This window comes from Clytia hemisphaerica, unplaced genomic scaffold, assembly GCF_902728285.1.
Source record: "Clytia hemisphaerica strain Z4C2 unplaced genomic scaffold, Clytia hemisphaerica genome assembly, whole genome shotgun sequence".
NCBI lineage: Eukaryota > Metazoa > Cnidaria > Hydrozoa > Leptothecata > Clytiidae > Clytia > Clytia hemisphaerica.
In genome coordinates this window covers 1141838-1161567 of record NW_027103734.1, presented here as the reverse complement: position 1 = coordinate 1161567, position 19730 = coordinate 1141838, and the positions used below count along the sequence as shown (strand labels likewise).

General features: G+C 36.0%; 2 protein-coding genes across 4 annotated transcripts; one reads left to right on the top strand and one right to left on the bottom strand.

Moving 5' to 3' along the window:
- Positions 1-8064: 8064 nt before the first annotated feature.
- LOC136805077 (uncharacterized) lies at positions 8065-15957 on the top strand. 3 transcript variants are annotated; one of them, XM_067061640.1, is made up of 9 exons: positions 11132-11298; positions 12045-12059; positions 12395-12648; positions 13108-13171; positions 13577-13707; positions 13846-13964; positions 14078-14210; positions 14823-14919; positions 15244-15957. In XM_067061640.1, exons 1-9 carry the CDS (start codon positions 11184-11186, stop codon positions 15294-15296), a joined length of 981 nt encoding a protein of 326 aa, XP_066917741.1. In that variant the 5' UTR covers positions 11132-11183; the 3' UTR covers positions 15297-15957. The 3 variants fall into 3 exon arrangements, with proteins under 3 accessions (XP_066917740.1, XP_066917741.1, XP_066917742.1); XM_067061639.1 differs by lacking the exons at positions 11132-11298; positions 12045-12059 and adding an exon at positions 8065-8285; XM_067061641.1 differs by lacking the exon at positions 12045-12059.
- On the bottom strand, positions 15951-19518 carry LOC136805076 (uncharacterized). The gene is made up of 2 exons (XM_067061638.1): positions 19364-19518; positions 15951-18811 (listed from the first exon to the last, which is right to left on the bottom strand). Exon 2 carries the CDS (start codon positions 18800-18802, stop codon positions 16022-16024), a length of 2781 nt encoding a protein of 926 aa, XP_066917739.1. The 5' UTR covers positions 18803-18811; positions 19364-19518; the 3' UTR covers positions 15951-16021.
- Between the last annotated feature and the right edge of the window lie 212 nt (positions 19519-19730).

Below are 19730 nucleotides of genomic sequence, written 5' to 3'. Positions count from 1 at the left end.
ATACAAAACTGAACGGTTGTCGTCTGAAAAATGCACAAAGATGGCGGAAAAAATTCAAGAAAATAATCAAAAATCACCATCAATAAACGACTTTTGCAGCCCGTCAAAGTGCATCATAAATGAAGAAAACGCACTAAAAGATACCCTACAATGCAGGAAGTGCCACCGTTTAGTCCATTATCTTTGTACAGAACTGCCACTTTACCAGATCCAGATATGCTTCTCATACAAATCAAGAAGTTTCCAGTGTCAAAACTGTACCAAAATCGCGCCACAGGTAATGGAAAGGTATAATTCAAATGAAACATCAAAAATTGAAGGATTCAAAAACGAAATCAAAGCCTGTGAGAATATAATGAAAAGGCAGGACGAAGAAATAAACCATTTGAAAGCACAAGACGTCAATGTTATGGTCAACGAAATGAAAGAAACTATGGACACCAGAATAACCACGCTTGAAAAGAAGATTGAAAGCATCATCGAAAAGAAAGTAGAGAAAAGACCACCAATGAGCTACGCTAAAATCACGTCCAAACACATCGAGAAAAACATTGGAGATGCGATTCGAAAAGAAAAACAGGAGGAGCAGCTGATTCGATCTACAGCACGCAACCTAATTTTTCATGGGATTGATGAATCGACAGATGAAACTGAAGAAGAAACAAAAATCGAGGACGAAGAATTTATCCATGATAAAATTATTGGTCAGCGGCTCCATCTGAGGAATATAAAGATTACCGAGACGCAGCGGATCGGGAAATTTACGAAAGAAAGAGAAGATAAAGCGAGATACCGACCAATTAAAGTCACATTTACGAACGAAGAGGACAAGAACACAGTGTTGCAAGCAATAACAAAAGAAAAACGCTTTCCTTACCGAGTGACAGAGGACTTGACCAAAAATGAAAGACAGATAATCAAAGAATGGTGTAAGGAAGCCGAAAAAATGAATGCTAAAATCAAGGGAGACAACACAAAATGGAAAGTCCGGGGGAGCCCGCGAAAAAAACTCTATTTCAAAAAGATCATTGTAAAAAGTACGAGCGGTTTATAGAGGCCCATGTGTCTTCACGGTGGCCTGCAAACCTGTAAAGCTTTATTATATTATATAAGATAAATATTCCAAATGAAAGAGAGTGTCCAGTTCTTAGAGATATTGTAACACAATTGAAAATATAAACGATGAAAATTAAGTATTTAAGAATAATCGCACACCTAGAAGACCACTATAAATCAAAATCTAGGCGTGCAATGATCACGTGAATTTTTCTTATGCCAAAGCCTGTATTTATGTCAAGTTACTACAGATTTAAGGTAAAGAAGACCATCATTTTAACTTCTATTATTTTGCGGCCGGCCGGGTGAGTGTTGTTTTCGTCATCGGTGGACCGGAAACAAAAATTTTTTTCGGGTTCGCCTAGGTACCCCCAATTAATAGGTAACCCCAAAGAATTGCAAAATATTAGCCCCCAACCCCTAACCTGGCCTAGGTGCCCTTTAGATTTCTTGGGGGGGGGGGGCTGAAACTATGTAGTTTCCATCATATCAGCGATCCTGACCCTCCTATTATTCCTTTCGCTAAAGAAGGATGTCGAAATCAGAAGCGAAGAGGGCTGTGTCGGCATTGTATTAATTGTACCAAAACTTACAGTATACCGTAGGTCGGGGAAACTTCGGACAGATTTTCAAGTTTTTTCTTTATTTCTCCTGGAATATGAAAAAAAGATCAACCAAACTTACTGTACATAACATTTGTGTTATTGTCTTTCAGAAAACAAACGTTACAAGTAAATCCGCCAGGTCATTATGAAAGAAACACCATCTCAAGTTCAGAAAGGTTAACTTCGTAAAATGTTAAACTTCGGAATGAATTGCCGTCACTGCAACGATCTACCATCATGACTGGATGCTGCGCCATTTCAAAACAAAAACATTGAATTTGAAGTGCTATTTGTTGAAAAATACCAAGAGACAAATTCGTGTGAGCCGAGAAATTAACGACATAAAGATACGAATTGCGTTTAAATTGGTCATTAATTTTCTGGGCGTGCGATGGAAGTGTGAATAATAAAACTCGTCAACCGATCATTAGTTTTTGCACGTAACTTTTTATGGACGCTAAAAATGATGAGAGCGGGTCTTCCTCAGAGTAAATTGGTGAAACAAACATGTTTTATAAGAACTTTTTCAATTAGACTGTCTCCTTTCCTTATGTTATTATCATATCGTTATATTTCATTAGATATTTTTCTTATTTTTCGCGGGACCATCGGATCCTAAGTTCTGGGTATTATTTTTTTTCGGAAGCACATAAACTTTCCGGTTTTCAAATAAAGATAACAACCCTTGTGTCAACTCGCGCTCCACTTGAAAAATTGGGCCGTGAGATTTCGTACCCGGTGTGGAAACATCTTTTTTCAATTTCAACCTCATTAGGAACTTGAAAAAAAACATTTCAAACGACCCCAACAGAATTTATGAGAGAACAATAGAATTCAAATCCAATTTCGATAGAAAATTTCAACCCTGTTGTTTTGCCTGAAGTTCCACCGGGGCTGTGTGAAACATGGGTGTTATAGACATATAAGCGAGAGAGCTAAATGTTCATCGTGAAAAAACTGTTTCAAATTTTATTTTTCGCAATATGAGAGTTCAGTTTTGATTCCTGTATTTATCCAATAATAGGGGCTGTAGCGTACTTTAAATACATGTACTTTAGTAGTTCCTATGAAATCAGAATCAAATCAGCAAAAAGCTATCACTGTGGACAAATAGGTGTTTTATACAAGTATCAAGTGAAATTCAATGTTTGCTAAAAATATCGTTTTAAATAACTTGAGTTACTGTAGACGTAGTAGACTACAATTTTGAATTAGATGATTGTTCGACGACAGCACCAACGATGTACCAGATGGATCGGATGATGTGCGAGGAAGTTAGCACGATCAAGATCATGGTCAAAAATAATAATTCATGTCTTAGAAGTGAAAGAAATTGGAACAAAACGCGTACTGTAAATCGCGAATTAAATACGAATTAAATATTTTGTTACCAGTGGGACTACGGGTCGTACGGGTGGTTCACAAGTTCGTCGATGCAGGTTTCATAGATTAGATCAAAAAGAGAGCAAAAGAAATAAATGCAAAATACCTACCGAGTAAGTAAAAACATAACTTCAATGGTAGAAACATAATATTGTATCTAATTCTGTTTCATTACCGCTGTATATAAATGTCTTACCCCTCGTCTTACCCTACTTTAAATAAGACACCCCTATCTTACAGCGGCCCCGGTGGAATTTTTTCCAACAAAGCGGATAAAAATTTCCATCACAGGCATTTAGTGGAAAGTGGAAACACCCCTGTCTCAACTACCGAGATGATAAAAATGTTTAACCAACTAGCTATCGTTAAGGGGCTGAATGATAATAACTTAGGAGTACTTTTCACATCAAAGCCACAATAGACAAATTATCCTTATTTTGGAGAAATTCGACACCTGGATCTGGTGAAATCACTGATCACTTTAGGCGTACAAACGAGCACAAAGTTTTGCGAGACTGAAAGAGCGCAAAGTTTAAGACAAACTTTCACGAATCGTTGAATTTAAAATTTTTACACAAAGAATGGCTTATTAAAGGGACAAATACTTCTTGGATTGGCTTGAAACATTTGTCTTTTGACTTTTTAGTCTTTTAGCAGGCTAAAAAGTGTCATAAAAGTTACATTTTATTCAAAGTTTGAAGTTTTACAGATTTTCTATTTTGTCAAGAATATTTCGCAAGCATAAACTTTCGCGAATGGCCCTTCCTAGAATTTTTAAAGACATTTACTGTCGTGAAAAGGGCCGAAAATTGCGAAAGTTTCTGCCCGCGAAAGTTTCTACGCCTAAAGTAGTCTATGTGAATTTTATATTTATTACAGCTTTTTACAGATTTTCTATTTTGTCAAAAATATTTCGTCTGCATAAACTTTCGCGAATGGCCTGAAAGAGAAATTTCAAAGACATCAAATCTCGCGAAAAGACCAAATTCGCGAAAAGTGCAAAAGTTTCTGCTCGCTAAAGTTTATAAGCCTAAAGTAGGTCATAAAAGAAAGAAAGAGATTCTACGGAATACCACAATGCAAAATCAATCTTTGAGACAGGGCTGTATGGCGAGACAATATTTTCAGTAGACATGCACTATTGTCACAGCACCATGGAAAGAGCATGACAAACTCCAGGGGATTAAGGCGGGGTCAAAATGCTTGCAACGTTACAAATCAATTTCAGAAGCTCATTTTGGGCTCAAACGAAGCGTATGACTAAGTAGAATAAGATTCAGTCTAGGCAGATGTTTTTTCATTTTGAAATTTTGCGTAATTCGCAAAAATCTTCAATTTTGCGCTATTTTGATGACGTCATAACAATTGAAATTCCAATAACTTTTGATAGAATTATCAGAATAATTTCAAATTTTTACCTAAGATGCATATTATTAATGTTTTCAGAATTAGACAAAAATTTCATCGAAATTTGATGACGTCATCACTTTTCGGCCAAAAAACTAAAATCGTTGAAAAATGCTGACGTCATCAAGATTTTAAAATTTTTTTGAAATCTTTTGAAAATTTACCTCGGAATGCATCTTTGGTGAAAATTTGAAATTATTTTGACGATTCTATCAAAAGTTATTGGAATTTCAATTTTTATGACGTCATTAAAATATCGCAAAATTGAAAATTTTTGCGAATTACGCAAAATTTCTAGATAAAAAAACATCTGCCTAGACTGGATCTTATTTTACTTGGTTATACGCTTCGTTTGAGCCTAAAATGAGCTTATTAAAATGATTTGTAACGTTGCAAGAATTTTGACCTCCACGGACCCGCCTTATTCCCCTGGAGAATACGTGTTCAGGCTCTTTAATTAGTTACGATAATTTCATATTTGACTCATTAGAATTTTCATCCAACATATCATGTGGATCAGATGGTGACTTACAAGCAAGCATTTTCCAAGAATTGTTTGACATATTCTAATGTAATGTTCTAATAAAGAAAATCCACCATCATCGACTTCTAATAAAAATAGGGTTTTCCCTTTACCTTACTTTATAAAAAATAGAGCACCAAATTATCTGCACGTTTATCATCAATGTCTGGTGACGTCAGAACAAAGTTCTTATAATTGCTTCGAAATCACTTTATGTTTCTCTTGGGATTCGCTTAAAGAAGATCTTTCTCGGCTGACGGTAAAGCCATTTTCGCAGCGACTTTCTCGGCGAATTTATGGAGAAACTTTGATGAGTTATTGAAGATTGAGGAATGCATATTTTTAGCCCAAATAACTTTTAACGTGACATTCAATGTCTCCTCGTTTCATCACGTAAATAAAATTATGAGGTCGCTGCCTTAGATATCCAACAAATCTCTTTACAATGGAAGATGGTAAAATATCGCGGTTTTCTTCAATTTCTTCTTCGTTCTTCTTTCGGCGTTCCGTCGCTTGATATGTATCGTCGAGTGTACTTCATTTCTGAACTGTGAAAGAAAAAAGTACGATAAAATGTTAAATCCTCGCGAAGTAATCACTTGTTAAAGATTTTAGTCCGAAGTTTCCTTCATTCCGAAGTTTCCCCGACCTACGGTAGTTCCTTTGTTTTGAAATTTTGCTGCTTTGATTGGTCATTCATTTGAGGGCTATGCATGTTAGCCTCCACTGATGCAAGTTACACGTTTTGTTTTTTTAAGAAACACACTTTTAAAAAACATGAGGCTAAGAATGCCAGGACCGCACCAGAGTTAATGAACACTGGACACGCGAAATGTCCGGTGTCGGAGAAGGATATTTTTCACACCGGATAATCAAAACATGACCAGTCCGGTGCATCTGGTGTTTCTTAATATATATGTTGTTTCATAAATATCCGGCGTCCAAAATTCCCTGTATGCAACACAGTCTGACACCGGACTTATTGCGTCCGGTGTAGCAAAAGGATATTTTTTTGCCACCAGACAAATACACCGTTTGACAGGCTGAAAACGCCGGACGGCCCGGCAATCGTCCTTACGGGAAGGCCCCGCAGCGTACCTTTCGCGGCCCGTAGCCCGGCAACCGGTGACAGTGCCCCCACCAGACAATCCGGTGCGTCGGTAGATTAGTCAATTAGACTATTGCATTATCGGCATGCATCCTTTAAGCTTGACAAAGTTTGGAAACATGTAAGAAACATTTAAGGCTCAAAAGGCCGATTTCTTAAGGAACATTGAGGCTGCTTGGTAGAACTAAAAAAAAACGTGTACCTGGCTGATCTCTCGGTAGCTCGGTAGCAATAATTTTTAGTGGTTTATCAGTTTTTGATACAAACAAAAACAATCGAAAATGCAAAAACAATCCTGAACAATCCAAGACAATGCACATAATCAACTTACCATAAAATATCATAAGAAGTTAAACACAGTCATAACCAATAACAACCTGATGATCGGAGCGAGTGAGTTGGGTTTTATTTGATTGAGAGGTCAGCAAAAAAGTTGTTGTGTACAGCCATGTCAGGAACCGTCTCTAAAATCAAGCAACGTCTGTAGCACTATACTCTGTATCAGAGTCTAGGATATAGCAGCTTTATAAATGCATACGTTTCTCGACTTCATAACGTCTGACGTTTTATTTGGAATAAATACCTGTCAGTCAGGGATATGTTCAAATTAGTCTATTATTGGTTATTTAGGCTATACAGTCAAGAACACCTTCAAATTAGCCTATCATAGGCTATTTAGCCGAAAATCGATAAAAACCTCGATTTGTACTCGTAATCGTATGGTTTGGAGTGCAATTAACGATTAATCACGAGTAACAAAGGAGAAAATAGTAATTTGCACGAGTCCGAAGGACGAGTGCAAATTACGGTATTTTCTCCTTTGTTACGATAATATAATATCTTTTGTTTCAAAAGAAAACATTGTAGTGTAATTTTTCTTTGTTTTTAATAGAAGCTATTGTAACGTAAAATTTCTTTGTTCTTTTTATATTGAAGAAAAAAAATGTCTTTGTTTTTTATTATATAGTAAAAAAAATTGTCTGACACAGGACTTGGGAGAGAAATAAGGGGACAAAAGTGTCCCCCCGCCAAAGAGTGCAAAAAGTGGTAATAGTGCAATTAATGATTAATCGCACTCCTCTAAACCAATCAGATTCGAGTAATTTTGCACAGCTGACGATTACTGACGAAATATAAATAGTCGCGTCTTCTCTAAGGAATACATGGTTTCTCATTTTCAGAGAAATGCTCATGACAAATTTTGACATTGGGTCAATTTTGGTTTAGGAAATATTCCACTTTTTGGTACTGCGCATGCGTGCGCATGCGCAGGGTAAGAAAATCGGGCTTTTTGTCGATTCAGCAGGACTTCATTATCAGAAAATTAGCCTATAATCGGTTAGTTAGCCGATGGCTATTAAATTTATTTATATTTTTGTTTCCAAAATTGAATGCTATGTCAGTTTAAGTGAAAAAGATTCTTTTGGCTTTGGGCAATGAAGTAATGGTGAAAAATCCCGGGGGGGGGGTACTAGGGTTGGTGAATGAGGGATGTGCGGACGGGACCTCCGAAAACCGACCCTTAGAGAGACCAAATTTTAGTGAAAAAGTGACCCTTAGTGAGACTTTTTCGAAAAATTTTCTCTGATTTTGAAAAATTTCCTACCCTTAGCCTTAGTGAGACTTTTTTGTAATTTTTTCCCTCAAAATCAAAATTTTTTTCTAAAAATCGTGATTTTTCCCACCCTTAGAGAGACTACTTTGAAATTTCCTGATTTTTGTAACCCTTAGAGAGACTTTGATAGGTGACAAACCCGACCCTTACCGTCCGCACATACCCAGCACCTATTTTTGTCTAAGTAACCCCACCCACGGGTGAAAAATAGACGCGACTATTTATATTTCGTCAGAAATCGAGGTTTATATCGATTTTCGGCTAAATAGCCTATATAAAATAGTCTAAATAGCCTATGATAGGCTAATCAGCCTATGATAGGCTAATTTGAAGGTGTTCTTGACTGCTATATCGTGCCGATATAAGACCTGACGACCATGCTTTCGAAAAGAGTTATCACGATCGGCAGAAAGATCACGTGCACAAACAACAAAATTATTAGGATGGCGATTCCGACAGCTATAACTTGTGATATTTCCTCTACAACAATGGATGCCATAGATTTGACAACAGTCGACAAAGCTATTAAAGAAATCTCCTGGTCCCAAGGAATAAAGGATCTGGTAGACTCCCTGCATAATGTCGATGGTATAGTAAAGTTGTTTTGGTTTTCCTGTTACTATGTTCCCATCCTCATTCTTCTTTCTATTTCCACTTCCATTTATCTTCCTATTCCCATTATTGTGTTCTTTTCCTCCACTTATGCTTTCCAATTTTGCTCTCCTCCCCATTACGCTTCCATTCTGCCTCACAAAAATGCAGGAGAGCTCCAATTCGGGAAAATTTTCCCCGATAATCCAATTTTTCCAAATCGGAAAATCAGCAGATCGGGGGAATTTTCCTACAAAATCTGATTTTATCAGGATTTTTTTCGGGAAATTGGGGAAATCAGAGAAAATTTACGTCCCGATTTTCCAAAATCAGGAAATCTTGTCATTCCGTTTTATCTTTTTTCAGGAAATCGGAAATTTTTTGGAAATGCGGGAGATGTGGGAGAAAATCCTGAAAATGCGGGAGATGATCCTGAAAATGCGGGAGATTTGATTGCGGGAGTCTCTCGCCCAATGAGAGAGAGTTGACACCTATGAGACGTGTCCCTCATCCCTGTTCCTGTTCAAACACGTGTTCCTGTTCCCATAGATGTTCCTGTTCCCATATGTTATATACATGTTCCTATTCCAATACATCTTCAAGTTCCCATTTGTATTTCCGTTCCCATTTGTGTTCCTGTTTGCATTTGTGTTCCTGTCCCCGTACGTATTCCACATATTTGGGAAAGGAAGCACAAATGGGAACAGGAACACAAATAGGGAGGAGAGTGAGATGGGAAGCATAATTGGAGGATAAGAACATAAATCGCAACCTTCATTTCAAAAAGCCCAAGTCCACTTACCCCTCAATTTCAAAAAGATCTAAGTCCATTTATATGAAAATAAGTTTTTTTGTATTTTCTGTATCTATGAGTCATTAGCTTTCTTTTGATACGTATAATATAAAGATTTCATGCTTAAAAAGGCCTTCAAATTTTTTGATGAACAATTGTGGACTAAAGGTCTGTAGACTTTTCAAAAATTCAACAATACAGAGTGCCAAGAAAAGCCCTTTGACACTTGGGAAATTCCCCAAATGAACCACAAGTGATTATTTGGCAGAAGACACCTAAAAGCTTGCTAGCAGTCCTTGTGAATTTTGGACTTGCAAATGACTGAAAATGGGTGAACTTCAGCCACACAGGTGGTGGGTGCACCAGAGAGCTCTGAAAAGTTGTTTATAATACACCTTTCTCTTTCTTCTCTGTTTCATATAAAAAGTCACCAAAATTTCGAGTAAACAAACCATTCCATTGGCTTAAAGCAAAAACACAAACAAAAAAATGTGCAGAGTGAGAAAAGTGTGCTTTCTGTGCTCTTACCCTTATTCTTGCTTTTTATATGAAGCAGCTAACCTTAAAAAGGTGCATTGATTAAACAATCTCAAATATGTTCTATAATAGATGTCTTCTCGAAAAAGTTGAAGAGCAAAACTCACTGAACCTTCAATCTTCAATCTCAGACAAAAAATAGCCTGATGACTTTGCAAAAATTAATTTCCTTCAATGTCGAGTGGATTTGGATTCTGGCATTGTCATCCAAACTCTCCAAATCCAATAAAACAACACCGGCCCTGGTAAAGATGGGTTTTCAGATCATGGACCTAAGTCCATCAAAAAAGAAAACTTATTTTAAAAAGGCCTAGTTCATTTAGGTCTCAGCCCATATTAAGATAAAGAGTAGATGGCCTAAGTCTTTCAAAGAATCTAGTTCACATTAAAAGGACCTAAATGGATCAAAACAGTATTGTATGGCAGGTTTTCAGTTTTCAATGTATTTTGGTCAATTTCTATGGCCTTGGTTATATACTGTATATTCTCAAAGTTTGTGTTTTTTTAAGATCTATTCAATTATTAGCAATTTTGTTTGAAGAAAAAAGGTTTTATGTGAAACAAAACATTCATGATTCTCTATGATGTTTTCATAACTTATTTAGAAATTTTGTTTGAAGCTTAAAAAGTTGTTGGATTTTGTGTGATGTTTCCTTTGCTTTTAACAAAAAAAAAACAAACATGTTCTCTGTTTCAAATGATTGATTTCGGTTCAGATCTTTGGAATTTTGTGTTTGAAATGTATATGTTTCCCTTTTTAAGGGGGTCTGTGCCTTATTTTTCCAAGGGGTTCTCGAACATTACCATAGGGGTTTATTTAATTAAGGTTTCAAGGCCAGGGGCTATTCCAAACTAGAATACTTTAAATCAGGAATCCAACAGTGCCAGACAATTTCAAAAAGTATAAAAAGAAGCATAACCCAAAAATAACCATTTCCTTGGATTTTTAAATAAAAAACAACAAGAAAATAGAGTCGATGTTGTAGGAATATTTCGACGATCTTTATCATCTATTTTTGTTTTTGTCTATCAGACATCGCTGAATACTGTCTGTATTAGGTTATGCCATATCTTCCTTTCTTTGGAATGTAAAACTCCTACTCTTCTGGATATGCGCACTGCTCCTGTTTTGAGAAATATTCTCTGTTTACATCCCATCTGACGAGGTTTAACAAAACCTAAGCCAATCGGTTGTGTTTTAAACATTCTTTATTTCAAATCTCTATTGAATCTCTTTTGTTAATCCTGTTAATAGGCGAATTCTCGTCTTGAGTCACTTTGGTCGCCTAAAGCAGTGCCTATAGACCAATATTAAATTTTGGAGTATATCATGGCCTACTAAAAATTTTTATTTATTTATTTTTAGTAGGCCATGAGTTTATCTGCATACACTTTGTTCGACTTGCAGAATCATGCAAAAATAATGATTAAACAAAAGAAACAGTCCAGAAGTTCACCAGCTGACCTGTTCTACTTTCTGCATACTTTCTTTTTTTGTCAAATATCAATGTCTTCAGGTTCTTTTGCTGTTGTTTCTTGTGAGAGGGTGAAAGACTGAAAACAAAATGAAAGACATGGAAGTTGAAGAAACTGTCAATGAAGAAGAACTTAATAATGAAACTTCGTGGTCAGAGAAAATGCTAAAACTGACCAAATCTATTCATTCTTTCAACAGCCAAGGTATATAATTGTAATTCCTCACGAAAAATCTTTTCCTTCTTGTTAAAAAGATGCTTTTCTATTTCAAACGTCAGGTTTTCATTTAGATCTTTACCTTATCTTTTGCAATATGACAGCTATCAGTCAGTTTTATTGTGAAAATTGATCAAAACTAGTCAAAGCTCTTCTCATCGCAGTAAGCAGGCGAACTTCAATATGGTACTTTGTTTTTCAAAAAAAAATGTACAAGTTTAAATTAACATTGTGAGAAAAATAGAAATATTATATATCTAAACTTTTCACCATCAGAAAGAAGAAAGGCCAACTTAAATTTTGAGCTGTCATATCTTAAATTTGCTTCACGTGTTAGTTTAAGGTTTTAATTGCTGTAATTAGGATATTTCGATTTTAACGATTCTTTTTTGCGGTTTTTTGTAAGCTTGATTTTCATTCTTTTTCGAAAGGGAATATTTTCGAACTTTCTTTATAACTTTTAAACACTTGAAGCAAATTAAATAAAGTATGATAGCTCCAAATTCAATTTAGTCTTTCCTCCTTCGAATGGCGAAATATTTGGATTTATAACATTTTTAGTTTTCTCAGGTTTTCTCACAAACTAACTAGAAACTTGTACACTTTTTTCTGAAACACCCGTTGTTTTGAGATTATAGGCTTTTGCTATAAAAGGTACTTTTCCGTCTGAGACCACTGTACAGTTATTTCTGTCATCTTGGATACTAATAACAAATTGGTCTTTCTAATTTCAGCAAACTATGATGATGGTATCTCTCTAAATTGTACTCCTTATTGAAACCCCTCCCTTTCCTGACCTTTTCCTGACCCAAAATAACTGTTTCAATTTTGATGATTAATTCCTAGCAGCCCCTTTTATCCCTTATTTATGGAATGCCTTATTTATGGAATGCCTTATTTATGGAATGAGAAAGAAAGAAATCCAAGGTGTATGTAACTTTTCATTTTGTATTTGCTGAAAATTGTTTCATTTTAACACTACCAAGGAAAAGTCGAATTTTTATACTCTCCAGATCTTTTAGACTTTTTAAAGGCATTGTCCATACTGCTCCAAATTGTACGTAAGTTATTATTATTTTTTTAGAATCAAAGGATTATGTTCCATTTCTCTTGAACGATGCGCAAATCGGTTTGGTATCTCCAGAGGTGATCAAAGAAATGTCTAAACAAAAGGCTATTTTCATCATTGCGAAGGATTTGCTCACCGGAAAAACAAAATTTACCACAATGGCGCTGTCACTCAAGGACAGGGAAGAACGTTCTACGAAGTTAGCCTGTTTCTTACGGGACCTAAAGGACAGAGATGTGTTCCCAACCTTACGGGGTTGGAGAAATGAGGTAATCATATTTTCCACTCTAATCATGAATTGCACAACCTTTAGCCAAACTAATTTTGTATCTTCTATCTTTACTTTATTAAATAAAGACCTTATACAGGACGCCTTTTTGACACGAAAAACAAACCCATATTCTAAGTTGATAAGTATTTGATAGGGAAAAAGATTAGGTTCGAATAGCTAGAGGATCCCTTACCTTATCGGTTAATTATTTCAAATTGAAGCAAGATTGATTAGGATTTTCTTCTCTCATAAGATTGCCCGCGAAATAGCCGAAAGCCCACCATATAGCAGAGATAAGTGACGTCTTTCCGATACAAATCATTTGAGTAGGATCCGTTCTAATAAATGGGTTCGTACGTAAAATTAGCCACAAATGGTATTATAAGAGGATGATGGTCTGTTCACTGTAGTGAGGGATATGAATCTATAAAACAATAAACTCATCTCTCAATCTTAGACATACGAGGTCAAAGAAAGTTTCAATTCCGAAGTTCTACTCGATGTAGAAAGATCAGCTTGCTGTGAGTGAATGACTTGTTTTATTATTAACCATTGAAAGAATGTAAAATCATCTTTAACCAAGGAACACAACTTATCTTTGCCGATGGTCCGTTCCTTTTTACACAGTACAAGAACTCTTTTCGGAAATCGAAAATTTGATCTGCACATACTCGTAGTCGGCAGCAAATCTGATAAGCGTACAAAATGTGGTTTTGATTTTGTTCAGCCTCGAAAAAACTAAATTTCTTAGATGTCGATAGAAATTTGTGAATTTGATAGAATGGTGATAACACCGAAATATATCGTTTGATTGTTTTTAACATTTTAAGAATCTTTGAAAAATGGCCTCAAATTAAAACATAATTTAATTTGATTTTATTTCGGTCAAACCTGTGTATAACCGCCACATTCTTTTTTCGTGCTAGGTCTCTTCGGCTTTCACACGTACGGTGTCCACGTAAACGGGTACGTAAAGAACGATCAGGGCGACGTTTACATGTGGGTCTCAAGGCGAGCGAAGACCAAGCCAACATACCCAGGAAAGCTCGACAATACTGTAAGCTTTAACATTCGAGTCTTTGGAAGTGTTTCAATAGTGCTAAAATGTAAGAAGGTGACATAACCATTGTTGGTTACAAAAGAATGTATCTTTAGGAAGATTTTGATGTTCTAACTTCTTTCACTTTCAACTCAGGTCGCAGGTGGAATCGCTTCAGGGGAATCAGTGAAGCAAACATTGGAACGAGAATGCCTTGAAGAAGCGGGCATTACTGGCAAATTTTCGTCTCAAGCAAGACCAGCTGGGACCATCAGGTATTTCCTTAAATCAATCATAATTATGGGTTTTCAATATTTTACCTCAAAACCTTTTGTAGACACAAAGATGTATTTTTGTTTTTCATCGGTTACTCTTTTTTTATTTTTAGTTACTTTCTTTCAAATGAGCTTGGCCTCCATCCGGAGACGGAATTTGTTTACGATTTGGAACTTCCCCGCTCGTTCGAGCCAAAATGTAACGATGACGAAGTTTCCGATTTCTATCTTTTACCCATCAAGGAGGTAAAATCATGTTTTGTTGCTGTTCTGGTACAGGGTGGGCAAAAATATAAATATGGTCAGACAAAAATTGTGTTACATATGGAAAGCAATTAGTGCCATTTTTTGCCCACCCTTTAATAACATTACTTCTCAGCTCTTTCCTCTTACTTGTTGAAGAAGAACCGAGTGTTACTGTCTTTGAAAATATGGATACCGTATTACTTCTTTTAAACGCCCCCCTCGAATAAACGCCCCTCCTAACAAGGAAAATTATTTAATAAACGCCCCCCTCAAATGAACGCCCCCTCTAGGGGAAGGGTGCTTATTGGAAACTTGTGACTTTAATACTTCAATACCAGTGTTGATTGGGTTGGAAAAGGAAGATTTTAATCATTTCTTGTAACCAGAGCAGTTTTCGATGCAATTTTAGTCGTTGAAGCAAAGAAATTTTGCACTAAAATCCTGATAAAGAACTAAAACAAAGGGTATATTTGCTCTAAATATTCGATTTTAGACTAAAATAATTTAATAAACGCCCCCTTCTTTTAAACGCCCCGGGCGTTTATTCGGAGTAATACGGTATATGTAGAATATTTTTCTAAATAGCTTAGAACATAACTATTTCCTTTCAAGGTAAAAGAACTTATATCAACAAAAGAGTTCAAGCCAAACTCCGCGTTAGTGATACTGGATTTTTTGATCCGGCATGGTTCAATTAAACCAGATGAAGGTATTCTATTTGTTGTTTGTTACTTTACCCTCTTGAGTGAATTGTAGTGAATAAAACGATAACATTCGAAGAAAAGGTTCTGGAAATGTAATGGAATTCTAGCTTGATTTGAGTAGAAGATTCATTCAGGAAGATTTGAAAATTTCAAACTACCAAATAGCCGGATGGTTGAAAGTTTTACTTTTGAAAACCCAATACTAAAGGTCAAAATCAAGCTAATTTGTAAGCTAATAACTGAAAGCATTCTTGTAAACATGGGTCCTGCGATTGAGGGCTGAAGACAAGGAAAAACAAGGAAACATTTTTCTTTCATTTTCCTTTTAGAACCACATTACGTTGAGTTCGTCAAAGGTTGTCATCGGACGCTGGCCTATTGATGAATGCGAATGGAGTATTGCATTGTTGCTGATTCTGTTCTTGTATATCTGCTGACCAGTCATCGAACCGTATTTTCCATTGAAAATTCTACCGCCGTTGAATCTATGTCCGTTTCTCGGGATTAGATCACAGGAATTTTCCGATTTTGCTATAAAGATGCAAAATGTGACTGAGCGCTTTGGGAATATTTGAGCCAAAAACAAGATTCAATTAGTTGATATTATGTTTTGTAAGCCTATCCGTGCTCTTTTATTTTACGTGTCCCAGTGCTTTTACAACTTAACGAGTGTCACATTTGTTACGGGTAGTCACTAAAGGGTTTTAGGGTTTCCTGTTTTAATCATTTCAACTTTATGCTCACTGTTCAATGTTTTGTATATCCATACAAATTATCACTAGTTGGTATAACGTTTCTTTACAGAGAGTGATACCAATGACCTGGCATGTGTTCACCTACATAAAACTGAAAATATTTCACGATATTGTACTTGTTTTGTTTCTCTAGATTTGTTTTCCTTACTTTGAATAAGGATTATCTTAAATCTCTATTGACTATTTAAAATAATTTTGTATTTACAAAACCCACTATTTATTAAAAAAATTTGTACAGAAATTTTTATAGGAAAATTGTTTTTTAAAAAAGATAACTTTATCTTATCACGAGGCATTTTTTCCAATCCATATTTTCGAGAAAAAGTGAACAAACTTTTCAGTGATTAAACTATTAACTAGCATCTATCATGATCGCAGCTAAACAAAAACCTCCATCTTTCGACCATAAATTCAAAAAATGAGTTCCCGCAGTCACATCACTAGCAACAGTATCAACCTGTGTCCGACGTCCAGGGTCACCGGGCTTTCCTTCTTGGATGAAAACCGGTTGATCGTTTTTATCATCTATCCAGATCATTGAAGAGCCGCCCCATTTTGAATGCGTTGTTATGGCAACTTCAAATCGTTTATCTTTATTTTCAGGTGATTTTGGAATGGTAAAGACGAGCTTCAGAGAGGATGTCGGTTTATCCGTTTTCTCAGATTTATAACAAATAACTTTATCAAATCTAATTGGAAAGTTAGTAGCATATTGTATTTTAAAGCCATCATTTGAAGCCACGCTCACCTCCAAAGTGTTATGGACTGGATCTTTTTCATCGGGTCGTATCAAGGTCCAACAATATGGTTCTGGATGTTTTGGGCCAATGAATAAGGGGTCTGGTAACAAATACTGGTCCTGAAAATTGACAATATCACCATCGTGTTTTATGGCGTATTGTAAAACAGCTCGCATCACGTGTCGCAGATGAAGTAATATCAATAATGCTGATTGCGCATGCCCCTTAAGAGATGGATGGTATTGGTCAACACTGAATAAATCAGCCAATAGAAATCCTGGTCTGGATTTAACTAAGCCGTTACAAACCATGGCTCTCCAACTCAATGTAGGTACTTTATAATAACTCGCTATAGTATGTTCTTGTTGGTCTTCAAAGTTCGGACAATCTGATAAACCAGAATTTTTATAATCGATCCCTTTAAAGAAATTCAGATAAAGTAATGCTGGTTTCGTTGGTAAATCAAGAATCATTCTAGTGAACCTTTCTAACGGCCTTGCACCTTTCGTGGGAAACGTTTTATATCTATTATAATCATTAGCTGAAAGCTCCCATATGACTAAATCAACATTCTTCTTCAGGTGGTTTTTGACACAATATGAAAAATAATCTGTCCCTATAGAACCAATGGCTGCATTGTTTACTTTCATTTTGGAACCAGTGACAGGGAAAATCCATTGGTTCCACCAATCAACTACGCCCTTATAATAAAGTCCTTCTATGCTTCCACGATCTTTATATAACCCACCACCAGCACTTATGGAGCCACCAACTACACTCAATGTTATATCATGACCTGTAATAGCTTTTCGCATCACACCCTTTAATCTCTCTATGTATCCCGGATAAACAAGTCCTGAACGAATCAGTATGGCATTCAAGTCTAGAGAAGATAGTGTTTTGTATGGATATCGCCAAGATTCTAAAGGGTCCTTGTTTAGGTATTGAACGATAGCCTTGGCTTTTTCAATATTAATGACTTTAGTTTTGTTTGAGGGTTTAGAATTTGATGAAGCAAGTAAGTTCATCAAGTTCCCTGAGTTTGAAATGTTTGGCTGTGATTCTAGAGCGCTTGATATAGTAACTGCAAAAGATTGGTTTTGCTGTTTGGCTGTTGGATCAAAGCTTGGCTTCTGCTGTTGTTTTACACCATTTAGAATATTTGTATTTGATGATTGTTGTTTTGGTTTTGTAGAAGCGGTTTCATTGTTTGTGGATATCGCGTTTTCTTCCATGATACTGGGGATGGATGAATTTGCGTTATCCACCGAATCTGGATCTGACCATGTGTTGTTTGTGAGTCGAAAATTGTTGGGTAGTTTTGGTCTGGAAATTACCAAGTCATCGCTATTATCGTTTTCTGTTTCACCTTTTTGTTGGCCGTCAGTGGATGATGATTTTTTGTCTCCAGTGCGGTGGAACTCTGTCTTTTTCTTGTAATGTTCTTCTATGGTGTAATGTTTTGGATGAGGGTTGGTGGGTGGCATATGGTGAAGAGAAGATATAACTATTGTTTTGTTTGTGTTGTTAGATGTCAATGATTTATTGTTCGTTGCAGTTGTAAATATCACGTGTCCAGGTTGTTTGTTTTGAATAACCTTATTCGTTGTCAATGTTTTGTTTTTCGTTTTGTTTTTCTGTTTTTGAATGTTTTTAGCGACCGGTTTAGCGATTTTTTTCTGCTGCTTGATTGCTTGTTTCTTTTCGAATGGTTTTTTTGGACTTTGTTTCTCAGTTCTAATCTCAGCAGAATTTGCAGAAGTTCCTTTGGTTGTCTCACTCTTCTCTTGACTTGATGAAGAAACCGCTCTAATCAAATTCTTATCTTCAGTATTCAAATTCTTCATCTTATCTCGAACTTGTTGTAACTTTGCGATATCTAAATCCAGTTCAGTTTGAGGTGTCGAGTCTGTTTCTTCTTGATGTGGGTCATCAACACTTCTGGTCATCTGATCTTTAGGTGTGATCACGATTACCCGCACGTGTTTATCTTTGATCGGTTGTTTGATCTCATCCACGAATTTCTCTTGAATCTGTTCATAACTTCTCTCCATATCTTGATAAACCTCATCCTTTTGGACGGCATTTTCTTCCAACGATTCTCGATCAATAATAATCGTAAACCCTTCATCGAAATCTTCGCTGCTTCGTTTTTGAATAATTGAAGACCGTTTTTCCACAATCGGATTTATCGGATTCTCTTGTTCGGTATCAATGACGATCAATGCGCTGTCACTTTTCTCGTCGTAATTTTCGAGGGTTTGCTCCAACTCATTATAACTCTCTTGTTCTTGGAGCAATGTTGGTGAGCTTGAAAGGCTTTCTTGTTGGCACGTGATTCGACATGTTGAAAGGAGGAGAAACAAAGATAAGGAATGGACAAAGAGTAACATGCTGCTCGCCTAAAAAATAAAGCAGGAAACAATGGATTTACAATCTTTCTTTGCGGTATTTTAACTATGCTTGAAGGTTTCTTGACACTTCCAAAGTAGAAATCTGACTTGGTTGGTTGGATAATTTCATTTCCCTTGACACTCTAGTTATATAACACACCTGTGTCACAGAGCCGCTTGGACCCAGGCCCCACTTGAAAATTTGCCCAAAATTTCGTCCCCGGTGGGAAAAATATCCTACAATTTCAGCCCCACTGGGAAATTGATTTTGATTTCATCCCCACTTAAAGTCAAATTTAAAAAAATCACACTCCAAAACCATCCCCATAGGAATTTTTGGGCTGGAAACAACATAATAATCACCATTGGGATTTCGATAGAAATTTTCACTCCCCCCCCCCCTGAGGGAAAAACTTTCACCGGGTTGTGAGACAGGGGTGTTATATAGTTCAAGATTCAAACCAATAATAATTTTTGTTTCTGATAAAAAAGAATGACTGCTATTCTCCTCTTTTTTCGAACAAAATGATTATGAGCCATTCAAAAGCAATTTCATCTTACCTAAGAATCATGTTCATTTCAGTCACCTCTGACCATTTTGACAGCAATAAAACAGTGGACCATTTTATTCAACATCTCATTTTCTTATTACATATATTTTATTCTCAAATTGAAATTTCATGATATATTTTCATCAATTTGCGCGTCTTCCAGAACGTTTCTCAACTTAATTCAATTAGAAGAACGCTATTCAAAATTTGTTATGATGCAGAAAGTGAGTAATGCAGGTGAAAGAGGCTTTTAAATGAAGATTTAATTCTTCATATTCAAGCAACATTCAAAATTAAAAATCAAAATCTTTATACAGTTGAAACTTTAAATAGACAAGCTTTCAATTTTATTTTTTTACAGTTTTTCAGCAAATCTC

Bases quoted from the DNA above. Each gene is read 5' to 3' on its own strand.
- LOC136805077 (XM_067061639.1), top strand. From the start codon at position 8,075: ATGCTTTCGAAAAGAGTTATCACGATCGGCAGAAAGATCACGTGCACA. The intron at 8,286-12,394 runs GTATAGTAAAGT...TTATTTTTTTAG, and splicing joins CTCCCTGCATAATGTCGATG to AATCAAAGGATTATGTTCCA. The intron at 12,649-13,107 runs GTAATCATATTT...TCTCAATCTTAG, and splicing joins TACGGGGTTGGAGAAATGAG to ACATACGAGGTCAAAGAAAG.
- LOC136805076 (XM_067061638.1), bottom strand. From the start codon at position 18,802: ATGTTACTCTTTGTCCATTCCTTATCTTTGTTTCTCCTCCTTTCAACA.